This window comes from Rhinoderma darwinii, unplaced genomic scaffold (assembly GCF_050947455.1).
Source record: "Rhinoderma darwinii isolate aRhiDar2 unplaced genomic scaffold, aRhiDar2.hap1 Scaffold_2029, whole genome shotgun sequence".
Lineage (NCBI taxonomy): Eukaryota > Metazoa > Chordata > Amphibia > Anura > Rhinodermatidae > Rhinoderma > Rhinoderma darwinii.
Window position 1 is genome coordinate 1 of NW_027462382.1, and position 24878 is coordinate 24878.

Sequence of the window (24878 nt, forward strand, 5' to 3'; positions counted from 1 at the left end):
TCTTCTGTATATAATTATATATGTACAGCTGGTATAAGTTATACATCTTCTTGTATATAGTGATATGGAGCATGCTGGTATAACCTGGGTATCTTCTGTATATAATTATATATGTACAGCTGGTATAAGTTATACATCTTCTTGTATATAGTGATATGGAGCATGCTGGTATAACCTGGGTATCTTCTGTATATAATTATATATGTACAGCTGGTATAAGTTATACATCTTCTTGTATATAGTGATATGGAGCATGCTGGTATAACCTGGGTATCTTCTGTATATAATTATATATGTACAGCTGGTATAAGTTATACATCTTCCTGTATATAGTGATATGGAGCATGCTGGTATAACCTGGGTATCTTCTGTATATAATTATATATGTACAGCTGGTATAAGTTATACATCTTCTTGTATATAGTGATATGGAGCATGCTGGTATAACCTGGGTATCTTCTGTATATAATTATATATGTACAGCTGGTATAAGTTATACATCTTCTTGTATATAGTGATATGGAGCATGCTGGTATAACCTGGGTATCTTCTGTATATAATTATATATGTACAGCTGGTATAAGTTATACATCTTCTTGTATATAGTGATATGGAGCATGCTGGTATAACCTGGGTATCTTCTGTATATAATTATATATGTACAGCTGGTATAAGTTATACATCTTCTTGTATATAGTGATATGGAGCATGCTGGTATAACCTGGGTATCTTCTGTATATAATTATATATGTACAGCTGGTATAAGTCATACGTCTTCTTGTATATAGTGATATGGAGCATGCTGGTATAACCTGGGTATCTTCTGTATATAATTATATATGTACAGCTGGTATAAGTTATACATCTTCTTGTATATAGTGATATGGAGCATGCTGGTATAACCTGGGTATCTTCTGTATATAATTATATATGTACAGCTGGTATAAGATACACATCTTCTTGTATATAGTGACATGGAGCATGCTGGTATAACCTGGGTATCTTCTGTGTATAATTATATATGTACAGCTGGTATAAGTTATACATCTTCCTGTATATAGTGATATGGAGCATGCTGGTATAACCTGGGTATCTTCTGTATATAATTATATATGTACAGCTGGTATAAGTTATACATATTCCTGTATATAGTGATATGGAGCATGCTGGTATAACCTGGGTATCTTCTGTATATAATTATATATGTACAGCTGGTATAAGTTATACATCTTCTTGTATATAGTAATATGGAGCATGCTGGTATAACCCGGGTATCTTCTGTATATAATTATATATGTACAGCTGGTATAAGTTATACATCTTCCTGTATATAGTGATATGGAGCATGCTGGTATAACCTGGGTATCTTCTGTATATAATTATATATGTACAGCTGGTATAAGTTATACATCTTCCTGTATATAGTGATATGGAGCATGCTGGTATAACCTGGGTATCTTCTGTATATAATTATATATGTACAGCTGGTATAAGTTATACATCTTCTTGTATATAGTGATATGGGGCATGCTGGTATAACCTGGGTATCTTCTGTATATAATTATATATGTACAGCTGGTATAAGTTATACATCTTCCTGTATATAGTGATATGGAGCATGCTGGTATAACCTGGGTATCTCCTGTATATAATTATATACCGTTACTTTTATATGTGTGAGTGCCTCTCTGACTGGATGCGGGGTCCAGACTGGGGGGGTGTACTTTGTACAGGGGGTCTGCACTGGGGGGGGGGGGTGTACTTTGTAGAGGGGGGTCTGACCTGGGGGGGGTTGTACTTTGTAGAGGGGGGTCTGCACGGAGTGGGGCACTGGGGGGGGGGGGGTGTACTTTGTACAGGGTGGTCCGCACTTGTTTTAGTTTCACTTTTCTTTCCCCTGCAGATTTTGGGTGGTCTGGAGACGTGTGAGCAGGATGTCCGCTCTGAGGGGCGTCGTCTTCTTCCTCTGTGAGTATTTGTGTCCTCTGATGTCGCCCCCTCCCCGGTACTCCGGACCCTTCATGTGGGGGCCCCACGTCACACAATTCTTCATGAAGCTGATAAGTCCAGTGGCCCACGGCTGATTGGTCAGGATTTCTCCCACAATTCCCTGCTCTGCATCACTCCCCTGTATGGGAGGAGCCTATAGTTCTGTTCATCCTGAGCCTCCAGATTCATGAAAAGAATGTCAGAACTGCAGTGAAGACTGACACTTGTGTATTGCAGGTGTGCTGGGGAGGACGGCGGTGATTTTGGACGAGTGTCGGATCATAGAACTGATAAGTCGTAAACTGATGATTGAAAACCGCGTCATGTACCTGGTGAGTCTGAAGCCGCCGCCGGACCCCGGTGATTGTATGTCATCCACTCCCAGCTGGATGGGCCTGAGTGACAGGCGGGGGGGACGGGTCACATAGTCATAAGTAAGTACACCCCGTGTGAAGACCTTATCTGCTCCGCAGTCACATTGAAATAATTATTTATTAGCTACAAATGTCACAGATATTTAATAAGTAAGTGCCCCCCACATGTACCACCACCACCACTAGAGGGAGCTGAGATTAGACGAGCTACGGCAGATCCGGTGTCATGGCGAGGACGTTCTAGAGACGCTGCACACATGACATCTACATGGGAGGAGACTACCGCTGCCAGGAGGAACAACAGAGCAAGGGCTTATTCAGAGGACGGTGCTATACGAGGTTTTTATTGTGGGATTACTCCTGTGACTGCGGCGCGGACGTGATTACCACTTTACACGGGGGGCACGGACTTCCCCACATAACTGTATTATTGATACGGCTGGAAATATCCAGAACTGCGAGCGGCTGAAGGTCACATGACAGAGGTGTGGGGGGGGTGTATCCGCCATATTACCGCTTTCTGGCCACGCCTCTATTCCTGTAATAACACAAGATGACAGTGGGCGGTGATGAATATGGCGCAGGGTCCTAGTGACGGACTCGTGATATTAACCATCTTCCCGGCTTCTCGTTGCAGCGCGACTTCTTCCCGATAGATTATCAGCTGCCTGTGAAGTACGAGGAGATCCTGCGCTGTCAGAACGTCACCAGCCTGGTATAACTCCGCCTCCTCCTGCCAATGTTACGTGTTATATCATGTGTGTCCTGTCGCCCGGCGGCACAAGGTGGAGACTTACCCCCTGTAGTGTGGTCAGGGCAGCCGGGAGACTGATGTCAGACTGGGGTCCCCCAGAAGAGACGACCCCGGGGCCCCGCTCCCTCCATACAGGACACGGCCGCTGCTAATTGTTGGGATCATCAATCAGATCTGATCGATTATCACTGACTCCTCCCACAAGAAATAGACCCGAGTGGCGGCTGATCGGCTCCATGTAGGGTCGTCTTCTGCTGGATCATTGGGGCCAATAATGTGTCAGAGCCGGGGCCCCCAGAGATCCTATAGTGCCCTGGGCGGCTGACAACATGGAGAACAATCTGTAAGCTGACTCTTCATCCGGGGTGTTTGTTCCGGACGTGGCGGGAAGTCTCGGACATGGACAGCGAAGACGCCGCATCTTCCCCCGTTCCGAGACGCAACTAAATTCTGCCCCCTGGAGCGCCCGATACAGCGAAGACTTAGGAGCCTCAAACACCAGCGTGTTCAGTCCGTACGTCGGCCGCTTTTCCCGGACCGAACACACAGCAGGGAGCCGGGCGCCTAGTCTCATAGTTATCTGTGACGCTACGTGTCCCTGCCTCTGCGCGGGACTATTGTCCCGTACTGAAAACACGATTACAGATCACTATGACGCTAGAAGCGCGGCTCCCTGCAGTGCGTTCGGTCCGGGAAATGCGGGCGACGTACTGAGCGTATATCACGGACCAGACACGCTCGTGTGCGAGGCTCCTTATCCCTCTCCCTTCTGGCCCGACAAATCCCTGACATTATTAGGACGTTTTCAGCAGTTAGTGGAGATCCGGGACTGTGCGGACCTGAGGAGACTGTCAGCATGGAGGTGACCGCTACCTACCAGGCTACCGCTCTCCCTGAAGAGATTTTTTCATAATCAAAATTTTTTATTATGAGTTTTCTAATTACAAACCGATGAAAGAACAAATGTCCACGAGAAAAAATCTTCATAGAGCGATAATAATAATCGTACAAACGAGCAAAACCGTGCGCTGGAAAGATGAGGGACGAACGGAACGTCACGATGTCTCCGCATAAAACCGCAGCAAAATACGTAATAAAACAGGCGCCGCGCAAAACTAGAAACGACCAATAGAAAATGGGCATAAGAGCGGGGTAGAGCGCTCGGGTGTCCACATGAGGGTCACTATATCCGGTGGGCATCGTTTTTAGTGCGTACAGGACAATGAAATCTTAGGTCACCCGTGTAGCGGAATGTGGATCATGAAGACCACGTGACACGGCCATGAGACTCTATAAAGAAGATCCTCCACGGCCACAGACTCTCTAATAACGTCCGTACCAGTCCCTACTTTATACCCACTAGGGGACCAGGGATCAAGGACAGTAGTGTAACCCTCAGAGCCCACAATGGGCATAGAGATGGGAAACGGCCGCCAGGAAGATGGTAGACCGGACAGGAGGCCGTATCTCTCCGCAGCGCCAGCACGTGACCGACACCTCTGTTTTTTACGGCCGTTCTTGAATCAATAAAAAACGGCTCCAGAAGGGACATGCGCTCCTTTTTACGGGGCCTTTTTCCCCATTGAAATCAATGGCCAGATGTTTGGAGGCGTTCTGCTTCTGTTTTTTCAGCTGTTTTCCGGGGCGTTTATGGCCTGAAAAATGGCTGAAAATAAGTTGTGTGAACATACCCTTATAGTCCGATTACACACAGGAGGCGGGCATGACCGAGTCTTAAAGGGCCAGCACATCAAAAAATATACCTGCTGTCCTGCTTTCACCACAGGGGTAAATTCACATGTATCGTATGTCGCACGTCTTGTGTCTTAGGCCGGGTTCACACGAGGTCATTACGTCCGTAATGAACGGAACGTATTTCGGCCACAAGTCCCGGACCGAACTCACTGCAGGGAGCCGGGCATCATAGTTATGTACAACGCTAGGAGTCCCGTGTCGCGCGTCCCGTGTGTTAGTCTCTCGTCTATCGTGTTTGATGTCGCACGTCTCGTGTCTTTTCGCACGTCTGTCGTTTTTTTCCGTTATTTCTGTATTTTTCGGATTACATCCAATGAATGTCTTTCCTGCAGATCAATGAAGGGATCACGGTGAAGGAGTTGCGCTTCCTGTGGGGCATCGTCAATGACAACGTGCTGCTGAGCATACGGAGCGCGCTGCCCCAGAAACACCCCTCCCGCTCCTACATCAACGATCTGAAGGAAATATTTAAACTGCTGCATCTGGACGCTCAGGTACAACAAATGCGTCACTGGATGTCCATGAACTAAAGGGGAACTCCACCCAACACTCGTTATACAGAGTTCTGCAATGTCAGGATGTGTCATAGGCTGCGGGAGATCACAGATGACCCACTGACCTAGATCTCCCGTGTCTTAAAATGCAGCTCTGGATGTCACTGGAGTATAATACATGATGTAATAGCAGAATTGTGGCTGCAGCTCTGTATGTGACTGGAGTATAAGGCATGATGTAACAAAATTGCGGCTGCAGCTCTGAATGTGACTGGAGTATAAGGCATGATGTAACAAAATTGCGGCTGCAGCTCTGAATGTGACTGGAGTATAAGGCATGATGTAACAAAATTGCAGCTGCAGCTCTGAATGTGACTGGAGTATAAGGCATGATGTAACAAAATTGCAGCTGCAGCTCTGAATGTGACTGGAGTATAAGGGTGAGTTCACACTGAGTTTTTCCAAACGGAATTTTGAGGCAGATTTTCCTCTCCCTGCACGCCGATTTTCACAGCATTTTTCGCCCGCGGACATTGAGCGCCACGGGCATAAAACGCTGCGAAATACGCTTTCCCTGCCTCCCATTGATGTCAATGGGAGGTCAGAGCAGTAAACGCCCAAAGATAGGCCATTTCCATCTTTTCCAGCTCGCGGGGAAAAAAACGCCTCCGCCTCCCATTGAAATCCATAGGAGGCATTTTTGGCCGTTTTTTTGGCGTGGTTTCCGCGTCAAAATACTCAGTGTGAACTGGCCCTAAGACATGATGTAATAGCAGAATTGTGGCTGCAGTCCTGGATGTGACTGGAGGATGAGGTGATGTAACAGCAGATTTGTGGCTGCAGTTCTGGATGTGACTGGAGGATGAGGTGATGTAACAGCAGATTTGTGGCTGCAGTTCTGGATGTGACTGGAGGGTGAGGTGATGTAATAGCAGATTTGTGGCTGCAGTTCTGGATGTGACTGGAGGATGAGGTGATGTAATAGCAGATTTGTGGCTGCAGCTCTGGATGTGACTGGAGGATGAGGTGATGTAACAGCAGATTTGTGGCTGCAGTTCTGGATGTGACTGGAGGGTGAGGTGATGTAATAGCAGATTTGTGGCTGCAGTTCTGGATGTGACTGGAGGGTGAGGTGATGTAATAGCAGATTTGTGGCTGCAGTCCTGGATATGACTGGAGGATGAGGTGATGTAACAGCAGATTTGTGGCTGCAGTTCTGGATGTGACTGGAGGGTGAGGTGATGTAATAGCAGATTTGTGGCTGCAGCTCTGGATGTGACTGGAGGATGAGGTGATGTAATAGCAGATTTGTGGCTGCAGCTCTGGATGTGACTGGAGGATGAGGTGATGTAACAGCAGATTTGTGGCTGCAGTTCTGGATGTGACTGGAGGATGAGGTGATGTAACAGCAGATTTGTGGCTGCAGTTCTGGATGTGACTGGAGGATGAGGTGATGTAATAGCAGATTTGTGGCTGCAGCTCTGGATGTGACTGGAGGATGAGGTGATGTAACAGCAGATTTGTGGCTGCAGTTCTGGATGTGACTGGAGGGTGAGGTGATGTAATAGCAGATTTGTGGCTGCAGTTCTGGATGTGACTGGAGGGTGAGGTGATGTAATAGCAGATTTGTGGCTGCAGTCCTGGATATGACTGGAGGATGAGGTGATGTAACAGCAGATTTGTGGCTGCAGTTCTGGATGTGACTGGAGGATGAGGTGATGTAACAGCAGATTTGTGGCTGCAGTTCTGGATGTGACTGGAGGGTGAGGTGATGTAATAGCAGATTTGTGGCTGCAGTTCTGGATGTGACTGGAGGGTGAGGTGATGTAATAGCAGATTTGTGGCTGCAGTTCTGGATGTGACTGGAGGATGAGGTGATGTAACAGCAGATTTGTGGCTGCAGTTCTGGATGTGACTGGAGGATGAGGTGATGTAACAGCAGATTTGTGGCTGCAGTTCTGGATGTGACTGGAGGGTGAGGTGATGTAATAGCAGATTTGTGGCTGCAGTTCTGGATGTGACTGGAGGATGAGGTGATGTAATAGCAGATTTGTGGCTGCAGCTCTGGATGTGACTGGAGGATGAGGTGATGTAACAGCAGATTTGTGGCTGCAGTTCTGGATGTGACTGGAGGGTGAGGTGATGTAATAGCAGATTTGTGGCTGCAGTTCTGGATGTGACTGGAGGGTGAGGTGATGTAATAGCAGATTTGTGGCTGCAGTCCTGGATATGACTGGAGGATGAGGTGATGTAACAGCAGATTTGTGGCTGCAGTTCTGGATGTGACTGGAGGGTGAGGTGATGTAATAGCAGATTTGTGGCTGCAGCTCTGGATGTGACTGGAGGATGAGGTGATGTAATAGCAGATTTGTGGCTGCAGCTCTGGATGTGACTGGAGGATGAGGTGATGTAACAGCAGATTTGTGGCTGCAGTTCTGGATGTGACTGGAGGATGAGGTGATGTAACAGCAGATTTGTGGCTGCAGTTCTGGATGTGACTGGAGGATGAGGTGATGTAATAGCAGATTTGTGGCTGCAGCTCTGGATGTGACTGGAGGATGAGGTGATGTAACAGCAGATTTGTGGCTGCAGTTCTGGATGTGACTGGAGGGTGAGGTGATGTAATAGCAGATTTGTGGCTGCAGTTCTGGATGTGACTGGAGGGTGAGGTGATGTAATAGCAGATTTGTGGCTGCAGTCCTGGATATGACTGGAGGATGAGGTGATGTAACAGCAGATTTGTGGCTGCAGTTCTGGATGTGACTGGAGGATGAGGTGATGTAACAGCAGATTTGTGGCTGCAGTTCTGGATGTGACTGGAGGGTGAGGTGATGTAATAGCAGATTTGTGGCTGCAGTTCTGGATGTGACTGGAGGATGAGGTGATGTAATAGCAGATTTGTGGCTGCAGCTCTGGATGTGACTGGAGGATGAGGTGATGTAACAGCAGATTTGTGGCTGCAGTTCTGGATGTGACTGGAGGGTGAGGTGATGTAATAGCAGATTTGTGGCTGCAGTTCTGGATGTGACTGGAGGGTGAGGTGATGTAATAGCAGATTTGTGGCTGCAGTCCTGGATATGACTGGAGGATGAGGTGATGTAATAGCAGATTTGTGGCTGCAGTTCTGGATGTGACTGGAGGATGAGGTGATGTAATAGCAGATTTGTGGCTGCAGCTCTGGATGTGACTGGAGGATGAGGTGATGTAACAGCAGATTTGTGGCTGCAGTTCTGGATGTGACTGGAGGATGAGGTGATGTAATAGCAGATTTGTGGCTGCAGTTCTGGATGTGACTGGAGGATGAGGTGATGTAATAGCAGATTTGTGGCTGCAGTTCTGGATGTGACTGGAGGGTGAGGTGATGTAATAGCAGATTTGTGGCTGCAGTTCTGGATGTGACTGGAGGATGAGGTGATGTAATAGCAGATTTGTGGCTGCAGCTCTGGATGTGACTGGAGGATGAGGTGATGTAACAGCAGATTTGTGGCTGCAGTTCTGGATGTGACTGGAGGGTGAGGTGATGTAATAGCAGATTTGTGGCTGCAGTTCTGGATGTGACTGGAGGATGAGGTGATGTAATAGCAGATTTGTGGCTGCAGCTCTGGATGTGACTGGAGGATGAGGTGATGTAACAGCAGATTTGTGGCTGCAGTTCTGGATGTGACTGGAGGGTGAGGTGATGTAATAGCAGATTTGTGGCTGCAGTTCTGGATGTGACTGGAGGGTGAGGTGATGTAATAGCAGATTTGTGGCTGCAGTCCTGGATATGACTGGAGGATGAGGTGATGTAATAGCAGATTTGTGGCTGCAGCTCTGGAGGTGACTGGAGGATGAGTTGATGTAACAGCAGAATTGCGGCTGCAGCTCTAGATGTGACTGGTGGGTGAGGTGATGTAACAGCAGATTTGTGGCTGCAGCCCTGGATGTGACTGGAGGATGAGGTGATGTAATAGCAGATTTGTGGCTGCAGCCCTGGATGTGACTGGAGGGTGAGGTGATGTAATAGCAGATTTGTGGCTGCAGCTCTGGATGTGACTGGAGGATGAGGTGATGTAACAGCAGATTTGTGGCTGCAGCCCTGGATGTGACTGGAGGATGAGGTGATGTAATAGCAGATTTGTGGCTGCAGCCCTGGATGTGACTGGAGGGTGAGGTGATGTAATAGCAGATTTGTGGCTGCAGCTCTGGATGTGACTGGAGGGTGAGGTGATGTAATAGCAGATTTGTGGCTGCAGTTCTGGATGTGACTGGAGGGTGAGGTGATGTAATAGCAGATTTGTGGCTGCAGCTCTGGATGTGACTGGAGGATGAGGTGATGTAATAGCAGATTTGTGGCTGCAGCTCTGGATGTGACTGGAGGGTGAGGTGATGTAACAGCAGATTTGTGGCTGCAGTTCTGGATGTGACTGGAGGGTGAGGTGATGTAATAGCAGATTTGTGGCTGCAGCCCTGGATGTGACTGGAGGATGAGGTGATGTAATAGCAGATTTGTGGCTGCAGCTCTGGATGTGACTGGAGGATGAGGTGATGTAATAGCAGATTTGTGGCTGCAGCTCTGGATGTGACTGGAGGATGAGGTGATGTAATAGCAGATTTGTGGCTGCAGCCCTGGATGTGACTGGAGGATGAGGTGATGTAACAGCAGATTTGTGGCTGCAGCTCTGGATGTGACTGGAGGATGAGGTGATGTAACAGCAGATTTGTGGCTGCAGCTCTGGATGTGACTGGAGGGTGAGGTGATGTAACAGCAGATTTGTGGCTGCCGCCCTGGATGTGACTGGAGGGTGAGGTGATGTAACAGCAGATTTGTGGCTGCCGCTCTGGATGTGACTGGAGGATGAGGTGATGTAACAGCAGAATTGCGGCTGCAGCTCTAGATGTGACTGGTGGGTGAGGTGATGTAACAGCAGATTTGTGGCTGCAGCCCTGGAGGTGACTGGAGGGTGGTGATGTAACAGCAGATTTGTGGCTGCAGCTCTGGATGTGACTGGAGGGTGAGGTGATGTAACTCCGGTGCGTGTTCTGGGTGGAGCTCCTCTTTCATGTGTCGGTCTCACATTATATAATTCTGTTTTTTGTCTCATTCTGACGGCAGCTGATGTGATGTTTTGTGGCTCATGCATGGCTCACTAACCCGCGCTTGTCCCGCCTAAGACTCCGCTCAGCCGCCATGTTTGTGGGTGGTGCCTTATAACAAGGTGAGGTCATCTTATAAATCTCATCATATAAAGCACGTCCGAGTACACAGTCCTTGTCCCCGAGATCTCCATGTCAGCAGATCTATGGTGGTGGACAGACTGCTGGGTAGGCTACTATTGTAAACACTACATCTACCACAATGCACTGCTGCAGACCATTTTCTGTCCAAAGCAGCAGGGGCGGCAGCATGAGAACTGGCAGGATTGTAACTGCAGCTCTAAATGCGACCAGAGTATAAGACATGATATAACAGCAGAACAGTGACTGCAGCTCTGGCTGTGACTGGAGGATGACCTGATGTAACAGCAGACTAGTGACCGCAGCTCTGGCTGTGACTGGAGGATGACCTGATGTAAAAGCAGACTAGTGACCGCAGCTCTGGCTGTGACTGGAGGATGGCCTGATGCTCCTCAGCTAGGTGCGCACCTTCTGATCGCTTTGTCCCGTCTCTTGTAGCCGGAGCTGAGTGACGTCATCCAGGATGTTCTGCAGCGACTGTGGACCCCAGGAAACAAAGTGAAAGGCGTCGCTCCGAAGTTTCTGCTGGACGACTGCGTTAGAGTGCTGGACGTCTTGTACCGGGAGGAATGTGACCGCTGTCTGCCCAGCGCCGCTCCGGAGGACGTGCTCTGCCCTAATGGAACCGCTCCAGGCGAGGCCGCCCTGTGAGAGGGAATAGCCGGAGTCTAGGATTCACCTTATTGCAGGAGTCCCCCCTAATCTGACTGGTGAACGGACGGGGCTCCATCTCACCCCGACTGCTGGGACCCTACAACCAGGTCCAGGAGGAAGGAACGGGCGAGTCCCGGGCTCTCCAGCTGCCGGTGTATATAGATGAGACACTGCCCAGACCTGGTTACCCCCCACCTGTAATAATGACGTCACCTGTATAATGGGAGAGCTCCGCCTCCATGTATGACGTCATTGTCCGTGTTCTCGTAGGACCCTGGAGGAAGGTTCTGCTCACGCTGGCGTCGTGGCTTCCATTTTTACAGGTGGATATGTCGGATCGGTTCTGATCCATTGTCTTTAGTCAGAGCCGGATGTAGCGGGCAGATTGTGGTGACGTCAAAGGGCAGCACCAGCAATGAGGGCATCAGAGCCAGTGCCAAGCAGGCGACCCCTCCCCCACTGTGATCCCAAACTTGGCTGACCATGAGGAGAGCACAGCTATAGTGGAGGTTCCCCATAATAATGCTCTCCCCTCGTGTAGTCCAGTGGACCTCATGGGGTCCGGCCGCAGAGCGTCCACATCACGACATTGTGGAGACGGAGCAGCGACTACAACACAACCCGCCCTTCAAATCTCATCATCCTGGAACACGGGGCCGGAGCTGAGCCATAGTTTGCCTTCCCTTCCTATTCGCAGTATTAATATGAAACAGGGGGAAACGTTTGGACTAAAAGTAACGCTCGTCCGTGATCAGCAGATCGTTGTACGGAGGACTTGTCCTAATTTTATAGCAGATTACATTTTTGATACTTCCTGCGTCTGGTCCTGAGTTCTTGCTTCTTCCTCAAGCCAAATCCGTCCGTTATCTGCTGTGTACTGCCCCTCCCATTATACAGGTCACATACAGAATAACTCTATAAACAGCAGAATAGTGAGTACAGCTCTGGAGTATAATACAGGATGTAACTCCGGATCAGTACAGGATAAGTAATGTAATGTATGTACACAGTGACTCCACCAGCAGAATAGTGAGTACAGCTCTGGAGTATAATACAGGATGTAACTCCGGATCAGTACAGGATAAGTAATGTAATGTATGTACACAGTGACTCCACCAGCAGAATAGTGAGTGCAGCTCTGGAGTATAATACAGGATATAACTCAGGATCAGTACAGGATAAGTAATGTAATGTATGTACACAGTGACTCCACCAGCAGAATAGTGAGTGCAGCTCTGGAGTATAACACAGGATGTAACTCGGGATCAGTACAGGATAAGTAATGTAATGTATGTACACAGTGACTCCACCAGCAGAATAGTGAGTGCAGCTCTGGAGTATAATACAGGATGTAACTCAGGATCAGTACAGGATAAGTAATGTAATGTATGTACACAGTGACTCCACCAGCAGAATAGTGAGTGCAGCTCTGGAGTATAATACAGGATATAACTCAGGATCAGTACAGGATAAGTAATGTAATGTATGTACACACTGACTCCACCAGCAGAATAGTGAGTACAGCTCTGGAGTATAATACAGGATGTAACTCAGGATCAGTACAGGATAAGTAATGTAATTTATCTACACAGTGACCACCGGCAGAATAGTGAGTGCAGCTCTGGAGTATAATACAGGATGTAACTCAGGATCAGTACAGGATAAGTAATGTAATGTATGTACACAGTGACTCCACCAGCAGAATAGTGAGTGCAGCTCTGGAGTATAATACAGGATGTAACTCAGGATCAGTACAGGATAAGTAATGTAATGTATGTACACAGTGACTCCACCAGCAGAATAGTGAGTGCAGCTCTGGAGTATAATACAGGATGTAACTCAGGATCAGTACAGGATAAGTAATGTAATGTATGTACACAGTGACTCCACCAGCAGAATAGTGAGTGCAGCTCTGGAGTATAATACAGGATGTAACTCAGGATCAGTACAGGATAAGTAATGTAATGTATGTACACAGTGACTCCACCAGCAGAATAGTGAGTGCAGCTCTGGAGTATAATACAGGATAACACACCAGAGCCCGGTTACTGCATTGAGCTCTTGTTTTTTAGGCTCTGTAAATAGTTTTCTATGTAAATGAAGCTCCGTGTTTGTCCCACCATTAAATATCATTAGAAATGAGGAGCAGCGCAGAGATTTGCCTTTTCCATGAAGGAAGGAGCAGAGACTTTGCAGAGACTTGGCGGTATAGCTCAGGGACAGTAAGAGGGGATTATATAGAGGGCGAGCAGCACAGATTAGCAGCAGCATCAGGGGGAGGTATTTGTATATGGTAGAAACACTGAATATGACATTAAGAACTATTAACAGGACTTTTGGTATAAAAATATTTGTTTTAATCGCTGTATAAATGAAAAGTTTTGCTACTTTCTATTGGCCTTTCTTTTTCAATTTCTTCCCGTTTTCAAGATCTGTTTGCTGTCAGTGAATGAAAACTCGTTTGCATTCAGAGACTGCAAACCTGTATATTCCTTGTCCTGCTCTGCCCTGTAACCAGTCTAGGTAATGCTCTGTGAGCTAAAAAGCCAGGACTCCAGGGATTAAACTTAATTTCCATAAAACCGTAAGGAAAAGAAAGCTGCCCCTGAGCAGCTGTGGCCCCCGGCCCCCTATGCACAAGGTGTATAACAATGATGCAGGCTCAGGTGTCCTGTTATCAGTACCTGGTGGGACGAGGCGGGCCACTGGGTGGGTCTAGGAGGGTGGGAGTGGAGCTGGGGCCCTTTGTGTGTTACCTGAGGGCCAGTGACATAACTACCGCGGTAGCAGCCGTAGCGGCTGCTATGACGCACCCGCGGCTTGACGGGGCCTGTGCTGCTGGCCGACACCCCCCCCCCATATGCCCCGAAACAGACACCCTCATGCCCGGGGGCGTCGTTGGCACCAGAGAGGGCTAGTGATAGCCACCCCCTCTTGCAGTAATTGTACCTGCGTCTATAGCACACAGGTACAAATACATGCATTACCGCTGAATGGCCCCTTACAATGACGCTGATTGGCAGGGAAAAATGACTTGTCCGGCCAATCAGCGCCTTTCAATGACACGCCGCTTGCGTCGTTCAGCTCCAGCAGACCAGCTCAGAAGAGAGATCTGCATTGCCGCTGGACGGCGCGGGAACAGGATCATGTGAGTATGCAAAGTGTTTTTTTTTTCTTCTAATAAAACGGTGTGGCATTATCTCCGGGGGGAGTCTATATGTGGGGATTTGGGCAACTATCTACTGGGGGGTCTATATGTGGGGCACTATCCACTGGGGGGTCTATATGTGCGGATGTGGGGCACTATATACAGAGGTGGGCTATAGGTAAAGCACTATCTGTACAGGAGCTATTTGTAGGGCACTACGTATAGGGGTGGGCTATATGTGGGACACTATATACAGGGGTGGGTTACCAGCTACAGGGGGCTATATGTAGGGCACTATATACAGGGGGTCTATATGTGAGGTACGATCTACAGAGGTGGGCTATATGTGGAGCACTATTTATAGGGGGAGCTACTTGAAGGGAACTATCTACAGGTGTGGACTATATGTGGGACACTATATATAGGGGTGGGTTACCTGTGGGGCACTATCTACAGGGGTGGGCTATATGTGAGGCACGATCTACAGAGGTGGGCTATATGTAGAGCACTATCTATAGGGGAAGCTATATGTAGGGCAGCACGGTGGTTAGCACTATTGCCTTGCAGCTCTGGAGTCCATATGTGGGCACGATCTACAGAGGGCTGTATGTGGGGCACGATCTACAGAGGCTCTATGAGGGTCATTATCTACAGGGGGCTATGGGGGCACTATCTACAGGTGGCTCAGTGTGTGTGTGGGACACAGTGTATGGTACTATTATAATCACGGACAGTGTATGGCGCTATTAAGTTATGTTCACACGGCCTATTTTCGGCCCATAAACCCCCGAAAAACGGCCAAAAAATCGGAAGCAGAACGCCTCCAAACATCTGCGCATTGATTTCAATGGGAAAACGGCGTTCTGTTCCAACAGAGTGTTTTTTTTTTTACAGTGCAGGACACTGCTTGGGACGTTTTTGGAGCCGTTTTCCATGGACTCTAGTGAAAAAAGCTCCAAAAACTGCTGTAAAAAACGATGCGAAAATCACGAGTGGCACAAAAAAGTCTGAAAATCAGGAGCTGTTTTCTCTTGAAAACAGCTCCGTATTTTGAAACGTTTTTGATCACTGCGTGTGAACATACCCCAATAGTTAGAGGTGCAATGTATGGTACTATTATAATCAGGGACAGCGTATGGTGCTATTATAATTAGAGGTGCAGTGTATGGCGCTTTATTATATTTAGAGGTGTTGAGAATTTTAACCTCGTTTATAGGTGCAGAAATGTTTTAAAAGTGAGATGAAGACATCTGAGCGGAAAACTGCAGAAATGGGTCGTGACCGGAAGAAATCCATCATAGAGGTTTGGGCCAGAGGGAGAAGAAAAGAACTAGAATCTGAGACGTCACTTAATGTAGTGCTGTATATATGTACTGAGCTTGGTTCTAGTGCTGTATATACATGTACTGAGCTTGGTTCTAGTGCTGTATATATGTACTGAGCTTGGTTCTAGTGCTGTATATATGTACTGAGCTTGGTTCTAGTGCTGTATATATGTACTGAGCTTGGTTCTGGTGCTGTATATATGTACTGAGCTTGGTTCTAGTGCTGTATATATGTACTGAGCTTGGTTCTAGTGCTGTATATATGTACTGAGCGCCGTTCTGGTGATGTATATATGTAGTGAGCTTTGTTCTGGTGCTGTATATACATGTACTGAGCTTGGTTCTAGTGCTGTATATATGTACTGAGCTTTGTTCTGGTGCTGTATATATGTACTGAGCTTGGTTCTAGTGCTGTATATATGTAGTGAGCTTTGTTCTGGTGCTGTATATACATGTACTGAGCTTGGTTCTAGTGCTGTATATACATGTACTGAGCTTGGTTCTAGTGCTGTATATATGTACTGAGCTTTGTTCTGGTGCTGTATATATGTACTGAGCTTGGTTCTAGTGCTGTATATATGTACTGAGCGCCGTTCTAGTGCTGTATATATGTACTGAGCTTGGTTCTAGTGCTGTATATATGTACTGAGCTTGGTTCTAGTGCTGTATATATGTACTGAGCTTGGTTCTAGTGCTGTATATATGTACTGAGCTTGGTTCTAGTGCTGTATATATGTACTGAGCGCCGTTCTAGTGCTGTATATATGTAGTGAGCTTTGTTCTGGTGCTGTATATACATGTACTGAGCTTGGTTCTAGTGCTGTATATATGTACTGAGCTTGGTTCTAGTGCTGTATATATGTACTGAGCTTGGTTCTGGTGCTGTATATATGTACTGAGCGCCGTTCTAGTGCTGTATATATGTACTGAGCTTGGTTCTAGTGCTGTATATATGTACTGAGCTTGGTTCTAGTGCTGTATATATGTACTGAGCTTGGTTCTAGTGCTGTATATATGTACTGAGCTTGGTTCTAGTGCTGTATATATGTACTGAGCTTGGTTCTAGTGCTGTATATATGTACTGAGCTTGGTTCTAGTGCTGTATATATGTACTGAGCTTGGTTCTAGTGCTGTATATATGTAGTGAGCTTTGTTCTGGTGCTGTATATACATGTACTGAGCGCCGTTCTAGTGCTGTATATATGTACTGAGCGCCGTTCTAGTGCTGTATATATGTACTGAGCTTGGTTCTAGTGCTGTATATATGTACTGAGCTTGGTTCTAGTGCTGTATATATGTACTGAGCTTGGTTCTAGTGCTGTATATATGTACTGAGCTTGGTTCTAGTGCTGTATATATGTACTGAGCTTGGTTCTAGTGCTGTATATATGTACTGAGCTTGGTTCTAGTGCTGTATATATGTAGTGAGCTTTGTTCTGGTGCTGTATATACATGTACTGAGCTTCGTTCTAGTGCTGTATATACATGTACTGAGCTTGGTTCTAGTGCTGTATATATGTACTGAGCGCCGTTCTGGTGATGTATATATGTAGTGAGCTTTGTTCTGGTGCTGTATATATGTACTGAGCTTGGTTCTAGTGCTGTATATATGTAGTGAGCTTTGTTCTGGTGCTGTATATACATGTACTGAGCTTGGTTCTAGTGCTGTATATACATGTACTGAGCTTGGTTCTAGTGCTGTATATATGTACTGAGCGCCGTTCTGGTGATGTATATATGTAGTGAGCTCTGTTCTGGTGCTGTATATACATGTACTGAGCTTGGTTCTAGTGCTGTATATACATGTACTGAGCTTGGTTCTAGTGCTGTATATATGTACTGAGCTTGGTTCTGGTGCTGCATGTATGTATATATGTACTAAGCTTGGTTCCGATGTTATATACATGTCAGAGCTTTGTTATAGTGCTGTATATATGTACTGAGCTTGGTTCTGGTGCTGTATATATGTACTGAGCTTGGTTCTAGTGCTGTATATATGTACTGAGCGCCGTTCTAGTGCTGTATATATGTACTGAGCTTGGTTCTAGTGCTGTATATATGTACTGAGCTTGGTTCTAGTGCTGTATATATGTACTGAGCTTGGTTCTAGTGCTGTATATATATGTACTGAGCTTGGTTCTAGTGCTGTATATATGTACTGAGCTTGGTTCTGGTGCTGTATATATGTACTGAGCTTGGTTCTAGTGCTGTATATATGTACTGAGCGCCGTTCTAGTGCTGTATATATGTACTGAGCTTGGTTCTAGTGCTGTATATATGTACTGAGCGCCGTTCTGGTGATGTATATATGTAGTGAGCTTTGTTCTGGTGCTGTATATACATGTACTGAGCTTGGTTCTAGTGCTGTATATACATGTACTGAGCTTGGTTCTAGTGCTGTATATATGTACTGAGCTTGGTTCTGGTGCTGCATGTATGTATATATGTACTAAGCTTGGTTCCGATGTTATATACATGTCAGAGCTTTGTTATAGTGCTGTATATATGTGCTGCGCGTGCGTGTATACACGTTCTGGAGCTGTAGTTATATGGGATATATTTATAATAACAATATTGCAGGGCAGATGGAATTGTTCTCAATTTATTGTATATTTAATGGGAACCCGTCAGGTAGTTTTAACCCCTTGAGCCGCCACCATGTGGTAATACATGACCTGACAATACTCCCCTGTAAGCTTTTTCAGATGCAGCAAAATCTTTAAAATCCATTTTTAAAGCACCGCACACTATATGCTAATTACTCATTAAAGGGTCATGGGGCGGTGCCGCTATCCTAAAGAGTCACATAGTCCCGCCTCCAAACCCACCTTTCCAGGTTTGAGTGACATCCCCCTGGCTGATACAACTTTCTCGGATGTGCCATTGCCTTGTGGCACTATACACAAGGGGGGGGGGGGGGGGGGGGGCTGTGGCTATCTACAGGGGTCTGTGTGTGGCACTATCTACACGTGGGGTGTGCCACTATCTATAGGTGGGGCTGTATGTCACATTCTACAGGGGGCACTATCTATAAGGGGGGCTGCTTGTGGCACCTGAGTGGGCCCCAGTCAAGAGTTTGCTGAGGGCCCATATCACCCCGGAGCCGGCCACATCTGATCAGAATTTACCGCTCTTATGTACAAATACCAATGAAGAGTCAGGAGCCCGCGGAGCGCGTGATTTATACAGTACAAGTTTTATTAATACTGGATCGTCACAGTGCGGAGTTACCGTCAGCGCAATTCTGAGTGAAAAAAGACGAACTAGAAAAAGAATAAAAGTCATGGGGGAAGAGGCAACAAAACCGGAAGATAACAGCGAGCAGGAGACGTTACACGTGGTCAGACCCGGTGAGAGGCGATCGTCAGGTCTTAATTCTAACATCATACAGAATGAGGTGAAAACATGGCAGTAAAGCAGACGGGCCGGGGCGGAGGTTACACATACAAACAGAGACACAGAAATCCAGTGTAAGGGGGCGCTGTACAACGACGTGTTATACACACACGGGGGACTTCATATATAAAGGGACTGACTGTCCACACACGGGACATAGAGGGGGAGGGGAGCGTTGTGCTTGCATTCGCCTTTCCTTGGTCTCCTCTATCACAAGGGGCCTCAGGACTGATCCTCCATAATGATGCATAGCGGCGGGCGGGGGTACAACACCTTCACACTGGGGTTTAAAAAACGGATCCCTATAATTTGGAATTTGTGTCAAAGTGCATCACACCCCCCCCCCCCTGGCCGAGTACTTTTACCGAGGTCAATGGTAGCCGGACTGAGACGCTGATGATGTCACAAGCCACGCCGTCCCTCATCCGCAGTTCCCGCCCGCTTCAATCATCCCCCACCAGCAGAATGCTGTACCCCAATGGAGGGACCCCTGCTGTATTATTATTGCCGGGTTATCCTATTGCTAGAGCGAGGGTCTCAGGTGGGGGGATACTCAGTGCAGCTCTTGGCTGGGGCCTACACCTGAGTCTTGTGTCCTGCAATGTCAGCAGCAGACAGTGACCCCCATGGTCTTCACCTATCCGCCAGCTATTGTTATCTGGTATCATAAAACATGACTTCTCTGAGGGAGGAGACCGAGCAGAAAACTAGAGACATGGGAAAACCTTCTAGACTCGCCTCCTGCTCTGCTGACATTACAGGCCTGAGGCTGCACTACTGACGTCCTCCCGCCATTCATACCAACGTCCATACTCACACGAATGTCAATATTCACGCCAGGCAAAATGTGGACGGTGATCTGGAGCCCATGACAACACTGACCTGACCGGTATCAGGACGGGACATGTCAGTAGTGCAGCCTCCAGCACGAGATTACAGAACGGTCTTCACTTTTTAAATGTTTAGTAAAAGGAGGTTTTCATTTTTCTCTTCTAAATTCCTAATTGTCATGAGATTCTCCTATTCCTGAGCGGTGTTTAGGGGAGGGGGGGTCCGCGTCCTTCCTTCCGATCACTCGTCCTCTCCCTTCTCACGACCCCTGGACGTTCATCCTCAGATCTGTGTCCACTTGACGTCTTTCATTCCCCATCTTGTTTGCGGCTTCCTGCAACCTTTACTGGATACTTGGGGTTCACAGCATTTCTGATAGGACACAGGTCACTCTGAGGCGGTCTGAGGACGTCGTCATGGTCTCCTGATAGATCATCTATTGGTGGGATCTCTGACCCGCTGATCTCTGGAAACTGATAAACAGTCCAAGCAAAGGGCCATTCAGATCAACGGTATGGAAAGTCTAGATCAGCCGATCACAGGCTCCACCAATCAGATCTTGTGCCTGTGACGCAGCCGGAGATCGTTTCAGTAAAGTTGCAGGATGACACAAACAAGTCCTGACCTCAATCCATGGGGCTCATAGCCCTTCGTGGTGTCGTATGTATCGCATACATGACGGACGTATAGCAGAGCCCCGCTCACAGTCTCCCCCTACAGGTCCGCACAGGATCTGCATCGTCATACAAACTATGGACAGCAACCAAGAACCTACATCAACCATCGAACCCCAGACAGAAAATCCACATCTCCAATCACCTTCCTGCACCCACCAGAAGCTGCTGCTCACATGCACAATCCATAGTAACACCCCAATACCAAAGGGGGGCTCTGCCTACAAGCAGCGGGAATCCCACTGGACATTGTGTTCATCTGCAGGCGACTTGTCCGGAAAGAAATTAATTGGTTTCAGGATTGGAATCTCTTGGCAACTCAAGCGGCCGGTGAGAGGTTAACCGTTTAATTGCTTCCTATGAATTCCATGCGCGTTGTTAGGGGGCAGCCACTACCCTCAATCTGTTCTCTAACGAGGCCACGTTCCTACAACTAGAAGTCCGGCCCCCCAAATGGCTGTACATTAATGGAGACCTGCCAGAAACAAAGCCCCTCCCTTCTCGTTCCAGGCCCAAAGCCTGAGGCTGCACTACTGAGACTCTGATGACTACACGGAAGACCTTATGTGGTTCCAATTCCCCATTAATATCTGAATCCTGCCTGGCTTGAATAGTTATGAGTGGACATTGATGTGGATGGTGATTTAGATCCATGACAACACTGACGGGAATCAGAAGGGGACGTGTCGTGGTCAGAATCTCAGTGGTGCAGCTTCAGGGTTTGGGCCTGGAACTTCCACTGATATCTGCTCACTGAAGGGACTTCGTTTTTGATTTCTTCTGAATTGTCACAAGTTCTACCCTAAATATGTGACTTGTTTCCTGCGGAGTCTGGTGACAGAACCGTGCGCCGGCAGTCGCCATCTGTCTGGATTTTATTGTTACATAGGGAGGATTTATGTTTCTGCTACTATTTGCAACAATGGAACTCATTGCAGTTCTCCACCTGGCCAGCAGGTGGTGCTAGAAGATCGCTACATATCTCATAAGGGTCCTGGGGGCCAATATTCAGTCTGCGGCCCGGGCTCCGCCAGCAGCTGCAAAATATACTCTGCCTGGTTAGATCTAAATGTCCTCGTCTGCCCTTCTGGGAGATAAAGTTATCTGGTCATTAATCTCTGAAAAAATACGGCTCTAGTTACTTACATCCTACCGGGCCAAGGGGCTTGTACTACGTTCACCGTTACTGGGGCGACGCTTCCATCCTGCCGGGACTCGTGGCCCCTCAGCACCCAGGAGCCATTAGGGCCCCACACAATAAACTTCAGGGTAGGAGGTGAGGCTCCTAAATCCTACGCGGGGTCATTGTCCTAGATTAACGGTGTGAGATCTTCTAATCCTAAATGCTAATTCATACAGGTTGTCAGTGCGGTGCCTTATTGTAGCGCTCGTCACGTCTCCCGCCGCTATGGTGACGCTGGGGACTGCGGCTCATCACTACATGGGGCGGTGTGGGCACAGAGATGGCACTAGCAGAGGCCTCTGATCAGTAAAGGAAGATTCCCTGTGACGTGACCGTGCGGCCGACAAATGAAGGCGTCTTCCAGCCCGCACCACAGCAGCCGCCGCTGAATCCATTGCTGGACAACCTATCGTGCGCTGTCGCCAGCTGGAGCGAGAATCTGACACAGAAACATGGCGGCTGGGCAGCGTCCTAACAACCACTTGGCACAAATTGTACAGTAAAAAAAGGCTCGGGCTCCCGGGGGCCGCAGATGTGTCGTGTCCTGACACCGCGGGTCGTCCAGGGTCCGGCGTTACGTGTGTGGTGTAAACGTCACATCCGCCCCCCGCCCCGTGTGACGTATGGATATACGGCCAGAACCATTCTTGTAACAATCCTCCACAAGATCCAGAGGAAACGGATCTACAAGAACCAGATCTGGAGGATCCGCCGTCACGCGTCGCAGTCTCCGGGTCACACGGCTGCAATGAAGATAGGCGACAAAGCCGCGAGGTGCGGAATCAGCAGATACGCGGGATCCTATACAGCAGCCAACCGCTCAGCAGTGGTGACTGCCGCATACACTACAGTCTACTGCAACAGCGACTTCTACACTATGTTCATTGCAGCACCCAGACGTAGAAAAAGCTGCTTCTGCGCAGGGGGTCGTCATCCGCCATTACAGACCATTCACTTTCACCTAATATTTCATCAGAAATAGCCCCCACTGGTGCATGGAATGGTACGGTCCCCTCTGGTGCATGGAATGGTACGGTCCCCACTGGTGCATGGAATGGTACGGTCCCCTCTGGTGCATGGAATGGTACGGTCCCCTCTGGTGCATGGAATGGTACGGTCCCCTCTGGTGCATGGAATGGTACGGTCCAGTCCGTTACCTAACAACCCATCTAACCCCGTATAGACTGGCACAGAGAGGGTTAAGCACCCCTTGGTTTTCGCTCGGGTCACAGTATATTTTACTCCCCTCCCCCCGCAGCACCAATCCTCAATCTTATCAACCCTCGAATTCAAATCACAAGATACGGGGTGCAGATCGGTCATTGGTCAGGGTTCGGCGTAACCGCACCCCTCTACGTATGGAGGCCAGCATGTCACCTGCGGGGGGCTCTGACCCGCTCCCTCCACCCGTCGGGGCAGGAATCTGACTCTTGTCTGGAGCTGAAGGGAAAGGGAACTGACCATCCCCCAGGGCGTGTGCCCCCGCTACAAGCTCCCCGATCTTCTCCACCAGACTGTGCCGATTGGCTGCCAGGAGGCCTCCGCCCATGTCTTCCTCATCTGCCCCGCCCCCTCCATACACGGACATCTCCCCCGCCCCTCCCCAGGCCGCATTGGGGAGACTGAGGCGCTTGGGAGAAGACTTGGCGTAGTCCAGGGGGCCCCCGTCATCTCCTCCGAGATAGAAGACGCACTCCTCACTCCCCACACGAGAGCGCCCCCCCAGCGCTGCACCGGGAGAGTCGGGCACAGTGGGTGTTCTTACCGGCACTATTGGGGGGCGGCAGGGGATGGGTCCAGCATTGGATAAGGTGCGTCTGACGGTCGGTTTGGTGGACGGGGTTCGTCTAATGGTGGCAACACCCGGTGTGGAGCCAGATTGTGGCGGCGGCGGTGCAGATCCGGAGGGGGGCATGGCGGCGGGCAGACCGGCTGTAGAGGCCGGGCGTTTGGTTTGAAGCATGCGGCGGTAGTTCTGTGCCAGGCTGCTGCTGCGGGGCACGGTGGAGGATCGGTCATAGTCCCCGGAGCTGTCGCCATCTGCATCTCCGTTTACCGAGTAACAGTCATAGTCGGAGCCTGCGCAGGGGCAAACAACGCCACGTTACTGCAGGGCCGCGCAGTCCCATGTAAATAACGCTTCATCACTATCTGAAACTTTCTAATAGACCGTGTCACATCCTCACCATTGTCAGGATCTCTGTTTGCTGTCAGTAAATGGGAAGATTATTCTTTAAATCCAGAGGCTGAAAATCTGTCCTGCTTACACAGCTGAGGGTTTGTTTCCATGTATCAGTCTAGACAATCCCTAGTGAGCTAAACATGCTAGTAGCAGCACAAATCCCTCCTTTAATGATCGTTTGCTACAATGTATCAGTTCAAGTAAAAAGTATCAGGATTGTCTACACTGGATACAACTGTAACAAACCCTGAGCTGTGAAAAGTAGTAGGTTAGGGATATTTTCCAGTCTCTGGATGTAAATAATGAATGTTCCAAGTCACGCACAGCAAGCAGAGTTCTTGAGAACAGTGAGGAATTGACGTCTATTAGAAAGCTGCGGTGATTCTCTGTATACAGGAGACTGCGCCGGCCCTTTAATTGTACGAGCACTGCTGGTGCTTTGTCATAGGACAGGTATATTAACCCTTCAGGGGCGGCTCCTTCTTTACCTTGTGAGGGGATGGTGTCCTCGGAGCAGGACGGGGTGGTGGTCTGGGTGCTGTAGCCACTAGAATACTGCAGGGAGTCACGGCTGCTCTTCTGGTGCTCGAGACTCAAACCGCGGGTCAGAACCATCGCCAAGTCACTGGCAGCGGGCGACACCTCCTCCCCGTGCTGTAATAAGAAGAACGTAATACAGGCGGGGGAGGGGGCTGTACATTATATGACTAGATATATGGAGGGTCGGGGGGGGGGGGGGCTGTACATTATATGACTAGATATATGGAGGGTCGGGGGGGGGGGGGCTGTACATTATATGACTAGATATATGGAGGGTCGGGGGGGGGGGCTGTACATTATATGACTAGATATATGGAGGGTGGGGGGGGGCTGTACATTATATGACTAGATATATGGAGGGT

The 24878-nt window shown here is 48.3% G+C and overlaps 2 protein-coding genes across 2 annotated transcripts; one reads left to right on the plus strand and one right to left on the minus strand.

The window, feature by feature from the left end:
• Window positions 1-1905: 1905 nt before the first annotated feature.
• On the plus strand, window positions 1906-12250 carry LOC142701181 (interleukin-34-like). Its single transcript, XM_075848134.1, has 5 exons — window positions 1906-1968; window positions 2227-2321; window positions 3001-3078; window positions 5205-5366; window positions 11022-12250. The coding sequence occupies exons 1-5, from the start codon at window positions 1935-1937 to the stop codon at window positions 11232-11234; spliced, it is 582 nt and encodes a 193-aa protein (XP_075704249.1). The 5' UTR covers window positions 1906-1934; the 3' UTR covers window positions 11235-12250.
• A 6637-nt stretch (window positions 12251-18887) lies between these two features.
• LOC142701180 (protein MTSS 2-like) lies at window positions 18888-24626 on the minus strand. The gene is made up of 2 exons (XM_075848133.1): window positions 24465-24626; window positions 18888-23873 (listed from the first exon to the last, which is right to left on the minus strand). Exons 1-2 carry the CDS (start codon window positions 24589-24591, stop codon window positions 23089-23091), a joined length of 912 nt encoding a protein of 303 aa, XP_075704248.1. The 5' UTR covers window positions 24592-24626; the 3' UTR covers window positions 18888-23088.
• Between the last annotated feature and the right edge of the window lie 252 nt (window positions 24627-24878).